Genomic DNA, 15,230 nt, shown 5'->3' with positions numbered 1-15,230 from the left:
ATGCTGTCTGGAATGGCAAATTAAAGTTATGAGGAAAGGGTGGATAGGCTTGGGTTGTTTTCATTGGAGAGAGAAGACTGAGGGGCAATCTGATTGAGTTGTACAAGATTGAGGGTTATGGACAGAATGGATAAGGAGCAGCTGTTCCCCTTAGTTGAAGGGTCAGACATAAGTTGACATGGGTTCAAGGTGAGGGGTAGAAAGATTTTGGAGCTGTGGGGTGGAGGCAAGGAAATCATTTTTACCCAGTGGGTGGTGAAAGTTTGGAACATGCTGCCTGGGAAGGTGGTACAGCCGAGTTCCTCATATCCTTTAAAAAGTAGCTGGAAGAGCAATTGACGCGACTTAACATTCAATACTATGGGCCTGGTAAACAGAATTAGGTTGAAAGTCACATGTTTCTCAAGTGTTGGTGCAGATTTGATGAGCCAAAAGCCTCTTCTGCACTGTATTATTCTACAAAAGTAAGGAGAAGGGGAACCCTATCTTTGTTCTGGGAAGGAGGATAAGGGGTGAGGACAGAATTGCGCAAGAAATGTCGGATACTGCCGAAGACCAAGTCAACCACAATAAGGGGCTTTTCTTTCCTGATCTGAAAGAAAGGTCATGTCAGAGACAGGCCAATGGAAAATGGCATCATCAAAACAGACATGAGAGAGATGGAGAAATGGGGAGAATGGAATGGAGACCTTGCAGAAAGCAAGGTGTAAAATGCTGTAGTCGAGGTAACTGTGGGAGAAGTAGGCTTGGAACAGATATTGGTGGATAGTCTGTCCTCAGAAATGGAAAGTGAAGGCAAGGAACGGAAGGAAAAAGTCAGAGGTTTCAGAGGTGAGAGAAGGATGGAAACTGGAAACAAAACTGTTGAATTTTCTAATTGTAGATGAGAACAGGAGACAATGCTGAAGACATCATCAATGCAGTAGAAAACATGTTGTGGTTAGACGTCCCCAAACAGGACTAGGACAAGGAGTGTTCCACATACCCCATAAAGATAGGCAGAGCTGGAACTCATGCATGTATACGTCTTTGACTCAGACAATGCACTTCTGACATCACTATTGAAAAGCACAGTTTTCAATGCTCCTTTGTTTCAGATTCCTCCACAAGAGAAAACAGTCTCTTTGTGATTTATCCATCACATCATTAGCCATCTTAAATGCATCAATTAATCTTCTAAACTCAAGAGATTAGAAACATAAGCCATGTGGCCTATCTCCTCATAACTTAACCCCTTTAGTCGTGATACCATTCCAGTGAACGTACACTGCACACCTTCTGAGGCAGGTATATACTATCTGAAGTTCAATATGCAGACTGAATTCTAAATGGATTGCAGAGTTCTGTCTAGGTTATATGGATAAGCATATGGACATACATGGAATAGTGTAGGTTAGATGGGCTTGAGATCGGTATGACAGGTCAGCACAACATCGAGGGCTGAAGGGCCTGTACTGTGCTGTAATGTTCTATGTTCTATGTCACAGCTTTCTTCTCTTTGTTTTCCAGCCTCCTCGAAATAAGGGCCAACATTCCACTGGCTTGTTAAGTTATTGTTTGCACTTGTCCATTAACTGGGATTCCTGTGTTTCAACCGCTTACCCATTGTTCTTAGCTTCTTACAATGTAGAAAATATTTTGATTTGTGTTATTTGGGTTTAAAGTGAATGTCTCACACTTTCTCACAGTATACTCTTGTTGCCATTGTTTTGTCTACTCAAAAATTGATCTGGTCATTTTGCAACATCCTGCTCCCATCCACATGATTTGCCCAGTGTTACCAGCAAACTTATATGATAGCACTCTTTTCCTTCATCTTACAGGCAGTGAAAACGTGAAGTTGGGATATGACCAGTGATGCCCCCTCAATGAAGCTTCTGTTAGTTTTAAAGGATGTTAGTATTGAATGCGAAATTTATGACATCAAGTGCTTTACCCACCAGATCTATTGTTTTAGCCATCTTTTTGGATTCTTCACTGCACCATGTTTCGCACCAGAGCCATTCTTGTGGGAGGGATTTAATAGCCACTTGATGGATCATATTGTTGGGCAGGTCCTAGAAGCATAAAAAATTTGCATTAACCCTCATGGCCTAAATAACCATAACATGATTTTCTAAATTGTGAAAGAAATGAGATGAATTGGCAGTCTCCATAGTTAAAATGAAGTTTGGTGATTCATTACAATAACACACTGTCACGAATACATGTTGGCACTATATAATAGCATAAAGAAAGTGACTTTGTCTTTAAAATTAAGTTTTTCAGAATAAATCCCATAAGGCTGATGAATCCGAAGATAACTCAAGTACCTCATTTTCATCTTCATATGTAACATTTACTTGTACTTACATTAAATCTTTGTTTCTTTATTTTAAAAACTTTAAAATATATATTACCACTTTCTCCTTAAATAACTTTCAGCAACAGTCATGAAATAAATTAAACTATTATTTTAAGCCATAAAGCTGTGCTGTTGGTTATGTTTAAATTCAAACACTCAATAACTGAAAGCAGGACTACACACGAGCATAAGCAAACTTTTAGTTTGGGGACCATGCTGAGGATACACAGGGCAGGTGTTTGTGACATGCACCTTTAGATTTATGTTTTTAAATTTAACTTGGCAATATATCATGCAAACAATCTGCAATTGATCATGCACTTGTAACTATTTTCTTTAACATTTGTCAACAATAACGAATTATTCTGTAGAACAGAAATTGTGTATTTTTTACTTATTCACACGATTTGGGCATTGTTGGCTGGCTACCATTTTATTGCCTAATCCTGGTTTCTCTTGAAAAAGGTGGTGATGAGCTGCTTTCTTGTCTGATATAGCCCACATCCTGCAGTTTGACCCACAATGCCCTTAGGGTTGGAATTCCAGGGTTTAGACCCAGTGCCAATGAAGGAACATCAATATATTTCCAAATCAGGATGGCGAGTGGTTTGGAGGGAAACTTGCAGTCAGTGGTGTTCCTATATAGCTGCTTTCCTTGTCCTTCTAGTTGGAAGTGGCCACGAGTTTGGAAGGTGTGGCCTAAGGATCTCAGATATATTTCTGTAGTGCATCTTGGAGATAGTATACTGTTACTGCAGAGCGTGAGTAGTAGAGGGACTGGATGCTTACGGATGTGGTGCCAATCAAATGGCCTGCTTTGTTACCGATGATGTCAAGCTCCTCAAGTGTCATTGAAGCTGCACCCATCCAGGCAAGTGAGGAGTATTCCATTGTACCCCTGACTTGCACCTTGTAGATGACAGACAGGCTCTGGGGAGTCAGGAGGTGAGTTACTCATTGCGGTATTCCCAGGGTCTGATGTGCTCTTGCAGATACTGTGTTTATTTAGTGAATCCAGTCAAGTTTCTGGTCAATGGTGACCCCAATGATGTTGATCGTGGGGAATTCAGGGAATGCCATTAATGTCATGGGATGCTGGTTAGAGTGACCATCTCCAATAAGAGAAATTGCCCAGTACTTTAGTGGCACAAATACTTGTGATGCAAAACAACCATTTTCTTACAAATTGCTCTAATGAGTGCAAGACAAAAAGCTTTGATAAAATGTGCCTTTTCCAGAAATAGCAGTAATTTTAATTAACATAACATAACCAAAATAAGTATTCTATCTCGAATGCAGAGTGAATGCTTATAAGAATTTTTTAAAAAATTCTTCAGATATTGCAAATCTGGAATTTGGGGATTTCACAATGTATGTGAATCATATTGAGCTCTAAACCCTGAAGTCTTTTTCTCTCCAAAGATTATGCCAGAAGTGCTGTGTTTCTTTGGGCAGCACTGTGGCTCAGTGGTTAGCACTGCAGCCTCACAGCACCAGGGACCTGGGTTCGAAGCCAGCCTCAGGTAACTGTCTGTGTGGAGTTTGCGCATTCTCCCCATGTCTGCGTGGGTTTCCTCCGGGTACTCCAGTTTCCTCCCACAGTCCAAAGATGTGCAGGCTAGGTGGATTGGCCATGCTAAATTGCCCATAGCGTTCAGGGGTGTGTAGGTTATAAGGGGATGGCTTTGGGTGGGATGCTGCAAGGGTCGGTGTGGACTTGTTGGGCCAAAGGGCTGTTTCAAACTGTAGGGAATCTAATATAACCTTCAATCCCTTCTGTCTCTCTAATATAAAGTTAGCCAATGGCACACTTAATTTTATTGCAAAGGATTTAGTGTGCAGGAATAAAGGAAAAGAAAGCAAAATACTGCAGATACCGGAAAGACAAAATAAAAACAAATGGCTGCAGATACTCAGCAGGTCCAGCAGCATCTTTGGTGAAAGAAACAGAGTTAACATTTTGAGAACAATAAGAGTTGTACTGGACTTGAAATGTTAACTCTGTTCCTCTTTCCACAGATAAACCATCCAACCAACTGACCTAAATCTGCCCTGTGGGGTCTGTATTTTTTAAGGTCTAGTTGAATAAAAGGTGATGTAATTTAAATATACAAAACAATGGAGATTGAAAGAGTAGACATTGAGAGATTGTCCATGTGTTTCAGAGTCCGGACTGGCAGAAACAATCCCAGGACAAGGGGCCAATCACTTAGGATTGAGAAGTGAGAAATTACTTTCTTCGTATGGCTGTGAATCATAGGAATTCTCTAACCAAGAGTATTGTGGGTGCTCCCATTATTTAAGAATGGTATGGAGCTTTTTTCAGTCTCTCAGGAATTCAAGGGCTATGGAGAGTGGGCAAGAAAATGGTGGAAAGCCCATGACCAGCCACAAATGACTTGAACAAAAAAGCTGGATTGATGGGCCAAATAATTTAGTCCTGCTTCCATTTACTTGCATGTTGTAAGAGCTCTTGGGAAAGAGTAACACTGAAGCACAAGGAAACTGCACGAGGGCAATAATTTTTACTAAGCTAAGCCAAATGCCTGTGAATCAATGCATAGCAACTATTTTTTAAGTCTAATGTATAGCTTCAACTGTTTTTAAAATTCTGAAGAGGTGAGGATTTACATTAAAGATCATGACACACAAGATGACCACAAAATGACTTGAAGAGCGTTTACTCCATAAATTGAGAATCTCACACTGCAGTTTAAAGCCTTTGGAACAGCAAGTAATAGGGACTACCTAATCCAAACATTATTTTTGGATGGCCCAGTAATTATGGACTTTGTGTCTGGTTGACTAACACTCAGTACTTCAGAGAAATTCAGTGTCTGAATAATTCAGAAAAATTAGATTCTGTAGATGTACAAAACCAACTGGACCACTTTAAATAATGTGTATTGTACGTTGGAAAGTTTAAAGAAACACTGACCTGATCCATATTGGACAGACTGTTGGGATCCTGACTGAGTGCTTGGTACTGGCCTCGAAGGCGATCGCCCGCTGCTATTTTTCTGAATCTTTTTAAATCTACGACATATAAAGCACTAGACAAAGAGATAATTGCAAATTTTCTCCAGTATAACCATTGTGTGTGAGATAGTTAATAAAAAAGCATTGTGCAATAATTAGTTGAATCATTATTTCAACTCAAGGCACCTCTGACTACAGGCCATTCAATTTAGTAAAACAGATTAACAACTCCTCGGAACAACGGAGACAGTCATGACTAGAAGTAAATTTCTCTGCTGTAGTGTATGATTACCACTTTGAATTTGCTGATTGTTGCAAACACCCTGCAGTGAAGGAAACCTGGCATTCTTACTCAGTCTGGTGTATTTGTGACTCCAGTTGCACACTTCCATGGTTAACTATCCAAGTGGCCTAGTGATCACCCCAGACCATCACACTCTTGCAATGCTTTATTTCAAGAAGACAGCTCATCATTAGCTTTTCAAGACAGCCTGGCTAGTAACACTTCTGTCTTGATTACAAAAAGACATATACCTTTGTTTTAGATGTAACATTCAGCAGGCAACAAAATCAGTGGTTTAAAAAAATAAAAGATGTGACATCTTTTCAATGAAATTTTAGAAAAAAAATCTGGCATTGTACCTTGTGTGATATTTTCTGCCTCCCAAATGAGAGGCCCAGTGTCCTGAGTTCCAGAAGCGGTAACCGTCCATTTCTTTACGACTGTCACAAAATGGTGTGTATCCATAGGGTGCACCCTCCAGATCCAACCGCAGAAGTTCTTTTAAATCAGTTCTCACAATCTTCAGGGAAGAATAAAAGTCAATACTTAAAACTGACAGTGCTTCATTTAAAACAAAACAGTTTAACAATTTTGTTAACTTTGAGAAAGAAGAAGTATCTTTCATGAGATCATAAGCAAAGATTTGAAAAATGTGGAGCTAGAGCTGTGAAGATAGGACAATATACCAAACAATTGCACTAAGTTTGAGAAAGTATGGAGTTATTTAATGTCAGCAAAGATTTAATCGACTGATGCATTGTAAAAAGTCATTTAAACAATAAAAAGAAAACTCATTAACCCTGCTCTACTGTTCTGATTTTAGTTTTCATTTAAAAAAAAGTCAGTTGTATTTTACTGCATTGGACAATAATGGTGGGAAAAAAAATCCCAATATACACTCTGGACCAGATATTGATGATCGAGGCAGGTCGCTCGAGTAGGGAAATTTCCCCAGATTGCTGGTCCTGCCTTGATAGAAACTCAGCTAATTTAAAGTTTTTGAGAAGATTTGTAGCTAGGATACTGGATGAGGTTGTAGACTTGCTCACTGAGCCGGTGCATTAGATTGCAGGCATTTTGTCACCCTGTTAGGTAACGTCATCAGTGTGCCTCCGGTGAAGCGTTGGTGTTCTGTCCTGCTTGTTATTTACATGCATCGGTTTGTTGGGGTGGTTGGCATCATTTCTGGTTCTGCTTTCAGTGGTTTTTATATTGGGTCTAGTTCAATGTGTTTGTTGATGGAATTCTGGTTGGAAGGCCAGGCCTCCAGGAATTTTCTGGCATGCCTCAGCCTGGCTTGTGCTATTATGGATGTGCTGTCTCTGTCAAATTCAGTCTTTCTTTGTCCGTGTATATTGAGACCATTGAGAACCAAGTGACACGACAAGTTCTTAGTGGTCTGCATACACATGGACAAAGAAGGACACAAATTTGACTTTGGACAACACATCCATAACAGCACAAGCCAAGCAGAGGCATGCCAGAGAATTCCTGGAGACCTGGCATTCCAGCCGGAACTCCATCATCAAACACATTAAACTAGGCCCGGCATTGATGCCAACCTCTGAAGAAGGGTCCCTACCGAAACGTCAAACTTTCCCGCTTGTCTGATGCTGCTTGGCCTGTTGTGTTCATCTAGCTTCACACCGTGTTATATCAAAAAGGACAATCCTGATTGACAAATGTATTCAAGCTAGGTAGTTTTAGGGGCGGCGACTGTGTGCTGAATATCTGGATTTCCCAAAGGTACCCATCAAGATGCATAAAAAGTTATGACACAAAATTAGGGCTGATGGATATATTAACAAGGGCAGAGATTGGTTAATGGACGAAAAACAAAAAGCTGAAATAAACAGCGTATCTTCAAGTTGTTCCAACCTTTCGTAGCAGAAGCAAACCAAACAGCTTTGAGATATGAGCTTGGAGCAGAAAAGGATGGATCAGTTAGACAGTAAAAGGAACAAATGGTGAGCTGTGAAGAGTAAATGAACAATGTAATTAGTTGAGTATTTCTAGGAAAAGGCAGAAATTACAGTACATTTTAGGAGGAAACAGTTTTGGAGGGATAATTTTAAGGAAATAGAGATGGGAACAAGTTATCAACGTTAGATGGCTGACATTAGAATGACATAAGGGAGAGAGATATGGAAAGAGTATGAGGCAAGGCATTGCCTCCAGGCAATTGATAATGGGATTGTACTCATTGAAGGCATTGGGATTGCCACAAAGAGATTCTTTGGTCTCAGCTATTTACATTCTACACCAATGATTTAGAATGACGGTACTGACCCATGTTTGGCGATGGAAGAAAGTTAGATGGGCCAGTAGATTTTAAAGGGATAAAGGTGAATTATGTGGATTTACAATAAAGTGGTAGATGGGAGATAACATATGTGCATTAGAGGTCTTTCACTTTAACAGGAAAATTGAAAACTAGAATTTTTTTAAAATGGCGAGAAACATTTAAATGTTGGTATTATAGATATATGGGTATTCCCATCCAAGAAATACATGCAGATACATTAGGAAAGAAAAGAAAATACTCTAGTTTATTACAAGGAATATTGAAATCTTCTGGTTTTTAAATTGAAGTGTTGCCTTTTTGGAGTAAGGACGTACATGTGTTAGAATTGAGACAAAAAAAAGTTAATTGATTGATTTCTGGGCTTACAGGCCAGTCTTAGAGTTTGTGTGGAATGGGGCTAGACTCTTTAAAGAAGGAGATCTGATCTCTTTGAAGAATGTAAAATTCTGTGGGAGATTAACATGTTAGATACTGGGATGCTGCTTCAGCTGGATGGATGATCGAGAACTAAAAAACAGTGTCTCAAACAAAGGGAGATGAGGAGGAATGTCTTCACTGACAGGTTTGAGAATTTACGGAATTTACCACCGCAGAAGTCTGTGGATGCTTAGTCATTAAATACACTCAAGAGTTTTGGTCTCTTAGGGTGGCAATGTATATGGGGATCTAATAGGAAAGTGGGAACTGATATCAAAAAATAGACACAATATCACTGAAAGGTTGAGCAAACTTGAGAAGTAGTATGCCCATTTCTGTTCCTATTGTTTTGTTCTGATATATTACACTAGTAATTCAGATATACTCTGACATTCTGTGACCAGACCACAGATTCAAGAAAACTGTCAGCAAGTGAATTCCAATGTGATCCGTGCCATCATTCAAAGAGACACATTTACCTGGTCAGCATCAACAAAGATAATTTTGTTAACAGTTAATGGGAAGAGGACATCGAGAAAAAGGATCTTGTAGCCCCAAATAATTCTCTGTTTCTCTGTTTGCTGATGGAGCCACCTCGGCCACTTGTACTGTACCAGTTCATACTGGAATCGATATTCATTCGCCATTTCTGGAATGAACTCCTAGGTGAGAAAATTAAAGTTGTTAAGCAAGTCAAGGACTTTATTTTATAAACAGCTATTCCAATTACTGTCTTACTTGCATATTAATTCAAAGTTGCATACAAGAAGTGGTTAAGGGAACCATGGACCATTGCTGTAAATGTTGGCCTATAAGTTGACCTTTGAAGGTTCTCAAAATTGTCCTAAAATGGGGGCTGTCTTGGACAATGAGTATGGCATATCAATTGCCAGTACGGTCATGGATAGCCATCATTTTGATATGAGAGAAAAATATCATGCTAGAAATTCAGATTGCATTAAAGATTAATAATTATTAAATCATTAATTAAAAATTAATTAATACAACTTATCATTTGAATATCCATCAAATTCATTGTCTTCATCAACTGACGGAAAGAATTGATCAAATTCAGCCTGAGTCACTTTGGCTGTGGAATCATCATATTGGTCCCAATCTGGAGTAGATATCATGGATTCCCTACCAGGTGTAAACAGGCCATTGGTCCAACTAGTCCACACCACCCTTCTAGAGGAAACTCATGCAAACAGAGGGACAATGTGCAGACTCCACACAGACAATTGTCCAAGTGTGGAATTGACCCTGGGTCCCTGGTGCTGAGAGGCAGCAGTGCTAACCACTGAGCCACAGTGCTGCCCCAGATAATTCTCTGCTTCTCTGTTTGTTGACAGAGCTACCTTGGCCATTTAGTGCTGTGAGTTCTCTAACTCTGTTTCTTGCTCCACAGATGCTGCCAGACCTGCTGAGTTTCTCCAGCACTATGTTGTTTCAGATTGCTTGAATCTGCATTAGATGTGGTTTTTTTCACCTTCAGATTGCTATCTACCCCAGCCGCCAAACCACAAATTGTCTTCATCTTCATCCACTGAATTAAATATTGTTCATTTTTGAATCATCTAACGACAGTCTTTGAATTAATTACACAATTTAATGATGAAACCACACAAAACATGAAGCAGACAACCCACATATTTCCAATGTTTGTGAAAGTTTAATTTTCTCCATTAATCACCCACATATTCTATTCAGTCTGATCATGATTCTTAATTGACTTGTTGAGACACACATCCAAATGTTAAACCACAGATATTTATGTGGTATAATTGTAACGTGGATGTTATTTCTTCAGAGGCATCTCTTGATCTTATAAGTTAGATGGGTTTTGAAAATATCCCAGGCTATAAGCTGCATTCAGGCCACACAGTCACCAATTCCATATATTGTCCAATCCATAATGTCACTCCATCCACACCTATCCAATTATTGTCATGAGGGAACTTGTTTTTGGCATGACTTTACCTTTTGAAATTATCGCAGGTTTTTATCTTGTTTCACGTACTATGCGGACATATTAGCATGAATCTTTCTTCTTACGTCCTGTGGTCTTCACTAGAAGTGTTTACAAACTTTGCACTACTCAGGTCAGATGCTGGTCACAAAATTTCGTATTTGCCCATTGTGCACATGTGGTATCATGGTACTCATGTTTTTCTTGCTGCTGATGAATAGCTGCTGGAAACTGTTTATTTTGGCATTGAGGTATTTTGGCAGTGTCTGGGTGATACCAGTTTTCTGCTGCAGCACTCAGCATTTTCTTCCCATAATGCCTCAACACCAAGTCCTTTAACAGGCTATTGAAATCTTTTCTGGAATTGAGGTTTGAATTGATCCACTTGAACGCATATAAACGCGTTGCATTTCTGATGACAATGGCACCGTTTAACAATTTTTGAGGACCCATTCAGATCTATATTTTCAAGGCCAAGCCAGTGACTGGTGCCTGTTTGCATTGTGTATTTGGCCTTCGGGTATCTGCTTCAGTGCAGATTCCTTTTCCCTCCACTCTCAGATCAGTTCTTCATTAATTGTTTTTGATGAGTTTGTGCATTATTTCTTTTTGCTTGACATCAGTTCTACACTTCATTTAGTTTTGCAGAGGCACCTAATGTGTTCACGATCTTAACACACAGTCTACTCTGTGTGGATGTGTCAAACTCCCATGCATATGCACTAAAAAGCCTCCTTTGAAGCTCGACCCCCAGTGGCTGGTTAACAGTTAACAAGTAAAATATGTATTCTTGGAAAGAAAAATATGAGGTTGACTATTAATGCAATTCTAGCATAGCTGGAAAGTTCGGGGAGGACTTGACTGTGATGAATGCATGCATAAATACAATTTGATGGATAAATGGTGTCACGTTGTGTCAATTACAGTAAATAAAGGACAAAATATTCCAGCAGAGTAAAATCTGAGACAAAAGTAGAAAATTCTGAAAACATGCAGCAGATCAATTCTTATAAATGATCTGCAGAACCACAATGTTAATTTGGCTGGTCTCTTTGCAGATGCTGCTTAAACCTGCTGTGTTTCCAATATTTTCTCTATAATTCGATTTAAAGTACAGAATATCAAAGTTCCCTTACTTTGAAAGTAGGAGATAGGTAATCCTTCAAAAACCAGAACTTGACAGCTGATTTGGTGTGTTTTAATACAGAAAGCATCATAATTCTGAAAATATAAATGTAAAAAATACACAACACTCAACATCTACTGGCATACAGAGAATTGAATCCACGAAAAGCTTACCTCGAGTGTCGGTGCCTTCCATTTCTGGTTGAGTAGGAGCCTGTCGGGAAGCCGGTGAGTCACTGTTTTTGAATCTACAAAAAGCTTACCTCGAGTGTCGGTGCCTTCCATTTCTGATTGAGCAGGAGCCTGTCGGGAAGTCGGCGAGTCACTGTTTTTGAATCTACAAAAAGCTTACCTCGAGTGTCGGTGCCTTCCATTTCTGATTGAGCAGGAGCCTGACAGGAAGCCAGTGAGAGAGAGATAATGGGAACTGCAGATGCTGGAGATTCCGAGATAATAAAATGTGAGGCTGGATGAACACAGCAGGCCAAGCAGCATCTCAGGAGCACAAAAGCTGACGTTTCGGGCCTAGACCCTTCATCAGAGAGGGGGATGGGGGGAGGGAACTGGAATAAATAGGGAGAGAGGGGGAGGCGGACCGAAGATGGAGAGTAAAGAAGATAGGTGGAGAGAGTGTAGGTGGGGAGGTAGGGAGGGGATAGGTCAGTCCAGGGAAGACAGACAGGTCAAGGAGGTGGGATGAGGTTAGTAAGTAGCTGGGGGTGCGGCTTGGGGTGGGAGGAAGGGATGGGTGAGAGGAAGAACCGGTTAGGGAGGCAGAGACAGGTTGGACTGGTTTTGGGATGCAGTGGGTGGGGGGGAAGAGCTGGGCTGGTTGTGTGGTGCAGTGGGGGGAGGGGATGAACTGGGCTGGTTTAGGGATGCAGTAGGGGAAGGGGAGATTTTGAAACTGGTGAAGTCCACATTGATACCATATGGCTGCAGGGTTCCCAGGCGGAATATGAGTTGCTGTTCCTGCAACCTTCGGGTGGCATCATTGTGGCAGTGCAGGAGGCCCATGATGGACATGTCATCAAGAGAATGGGAGGGGGAATGGAAATGGTTTGCGACTGGGAGGTGCAGTTGTTTGTTGCGAACTGAGCGGAGGTGTTCTGCAAAGCGGTCCCCAAGCCTCCGCTTGGTTTCCCCAATGTAGAGGAAGCCGCACCGGGTACAGTGGATGCAGTATACCACATTGGCAGATGTGCAGGTGAACCTCTGCTTAATGTGGAATGTCATCTTGGGGCCTGGGATGGGGGTGAGGGAGGAGGTGTGGGGACAAGTGTAGCATTTCCTGCGGTTGCAGGGGAAGGTGCCGGGTGTGGTGGGGTTGGAGGGCAGTGTGGAGCAAACAAGGGAGTCACGGAGAGACTGGTCTCTCCGGAAAGCAGACAGGGGAGGGGATGGAAAAATGTCTTGGGTGGTGGGGTCGGATTGTAAATGGCGGAAGTGTCGGAGGATGATGCGTTGTATCCGGAGGTAGGTAGGGTGGTGTGTGAGAACGAGGGGGATCCTCTTGGGGCGGTTGTGGCGGGGGCGGGGTGTGAGGGATGTGTCGCGGAAAATGCGGGAGACGCGGTCAAGGGCGTTCTCGATCACCGTGGGGGAAAGTTGCGGTCCTTAAAGAACTTGGACGTCTGGGATGTGCGGGAGTGGAATGTCTTATCGTGGGAGCAGATGCGGCGGAGGCGGAGGAATTGGGAATAGGGGATGGAATTTTTGCAGGAGGGTGGGTGGGAGGAGGTGTATTCTAGGTAGCTGTGGGAGTCGGTGGGCTTGAAATGGACATCAGTTACAAGCTGGTTGCCTGAGATGGAGACTGAGAGGTCCAGAGACCCCAGCTATGCCTGCCTCTTTGTAGGTTACGTGGAACAGTCCCTCTTCCGCACCTACACAGGCCCCAAACCCCACCTCTTCCTCCGGTACATTGATAACTGTATCGGCGCCGCCTCTTGCTCCCCAGAGGAGCTCGAACAGTTCATCCACTTCACCAACACCTTCCACCACAACCTTCAGTTCACCTGGGCCATCTCCAGCACATCCCTCACCTTCCTGGACCTCTCAGTCTCCATTTCAGCAACCAGCTTGTAACTGATGTCCATTTCAAGCCCACCGACTCCCACAGCTACCTAGAATACACCTCCTCCCACCCACCCTCCTGCAAAAATTCCATGCCCTATTCCCAATTCCTCCGCCTCCGCCGCATCTGCTCCCACGATAAGACATTCCACTCCCGCACATCCCAGATGTCCAAGTTCTTTAAGGACCGCAACTTTCCCCCCATGGTGATCGAGAACGCCCTTGACCGCGTCTCCCGCATTTCCCGCGACACATCCCTCACACCCCGCCCCCGCCACAACCGCCCCAAGAGGATCCCCCTCGTTCTCACACACCACCCTACCAACCTCCGGATACAACGCATTATCCTCCGACACTTCCGCCATTTACAATCCGACCCTACCACCCAAGACATTTTTCCATCCCCTCCCCTGTCTGCTTTCCGGAGAGACCACTCTCTCCGTGACTCCCTTGTTCGCTCCACACTGCCCTCCAACCCCACCACACCCGGCACCTTCCCCTGCAACCGCAGGAAATGCTACACTTGTCCCCACACCTCCTCCCTCACCCCTATCCCAGGACCCAAGATGACATTCCACATTAAGCAGAGGTTCACCTGCACATCTGCCAATGTGGTATACTGCATCCACTGTACCCGGTGCGGCTTCCTCTACATTGGGGAAACCAAGCGGAGGCTTGGGGACCGCTTTGCAGAACACCTCCGCTCAGTTCGCAACAAACAACTGCACCTCCCAGTCGCAAACCATTTCCATTCCCCCTCCCATTCTCTTGATGACATGTCCATCATGGGCCTCCTGCACTGCCACAATGATGCCACCCGAAGGTTGCAGGAACAGCAACTCATATTCCGCCTGGGAACCCTGCAGCCATATGGTATCAATGTGGACTTCACCAGTTTCAAAATCTCCCCTTCCCCTACTGCATCCCTAAACCAGCCCAGTTCATCCCCTCCCCCCACTGCACCACACAACCAGCCCAGCTCTTCCCCCCCCACCCACTGCATCCCAAAACCAGCCCAACTGTCTCTGCCTCCCTAACCGGTTCTTCCTCTCACCCATCCCTTCCTCCCACCCCAAGCCGCACCCCCAGCTACCTACTAACCTCATCCCACCTCCTTGACCTGTCCGTCTTCCCTGGACTGACCTATCCCCTCCCTACCTCCCCACCTACACTCTCTCCACCTATCTTCTTTACTCTCCATCTTCGGTCCGCCTCCCCCTCTCTCCCTATTTATTCCAGTTCCCTCTCCCCATCCCCCTCTCTGATGAAGGGTCTAGGCCCGAAACGTCAGCTTTTGTGCTCCTGAGATGCTGCTTGGCCTGCTGTGTTCATCCAGCCTCACATTTTATTATCTGGGAAGCCAGTGAGTCACTGTTTTTGAATCTACAAAAAGCTTACCTCATGAATAGGCGGAGGTACGCTGAGCAGGAGCCGAAACGGGACTGATGAGTGAGTGAGTGAGGTAATATATTTGTGTGGTTGCGTTACCCGAAACACTACTCCGGTAGTGTCTCCCACCCATCCTCCTCCTCTAACCGAAAAAAAAGGTTCTGTGCACCAGATTGGAAAGGTAACTAGTTTATTTTTTATTCTTTATTTTTCAACAGTCTCTTTGGGAGTTTAGAATAATGGGAATGGAGGTCAGGGCAGTTGAATGTTCCTCCTGCAGAATGTGGGAGGTAAGAGTCACCACTAGCGTCCCTGCTGACAAAATCTGCGGAAAGTGCAACCA

General features: G+C 43.0%; 1 protein-coding gene across 1 annotated transcript in view; it reads right to left on the bottom strand.

Annotated features, from left to right (window-relative positions):
• Positions 1 to 15,230, bottom strand: part of LOC132209765 (UDP-glucose:glycoprotein glucosyltransferase 1-like) — a gene marked incomplete at its 5' end in the record, with an annotated part of 83,939 nt that overhangs the window by 15,098 nt on the left and 53,611 nt on the right. The window contains 5 exons of the mRNA XM_059646522.1: positions 1,941 to 2,057; positions 5,283 to 5,397; positions 5,966 to 6,126; positions 8,808 to 8,990; positions 11,434 to 11,518. Of these exons, the coding sequence (XP_059502505.1) occupies positions 1,941 to 2,057; positions 5,283 to 5,397; positions 5,966 to 6,126; positions 8,808 to 8,990; positions 11,434 to 11,518 (661 nt within the window). The remainder of the gene's footprint in view (positions 1 to 1,940; positions 2,058 to 5,282; positions 5,398 to 5,965; positions 6,127 to 8,807; positions 8,991 to 11,433; positions 11,519 to 15,230) is intronic.

The sequence above is a fragment of the Stegostoma tigrinum genome, chromosome 6 (genome assembly GCF_030684315.1).
Source record: "Stegostoma tigrinum isolate sSteTig4 chromosome 6, sSteTig4.hap1, whole genome shotgun sequence".
NCBI lineage: Eukaryota > Metazoa > Chordata > Chondrichthyes > Orectolobiformes > Stegostomatidae > Stegostoma > Stegostoma tigrinum.
The sequence above is the reverse complement of the archived record's forward strand: the minus strand, read 5'-3'. Positions and strand labels throughout refer to the sequence as shown.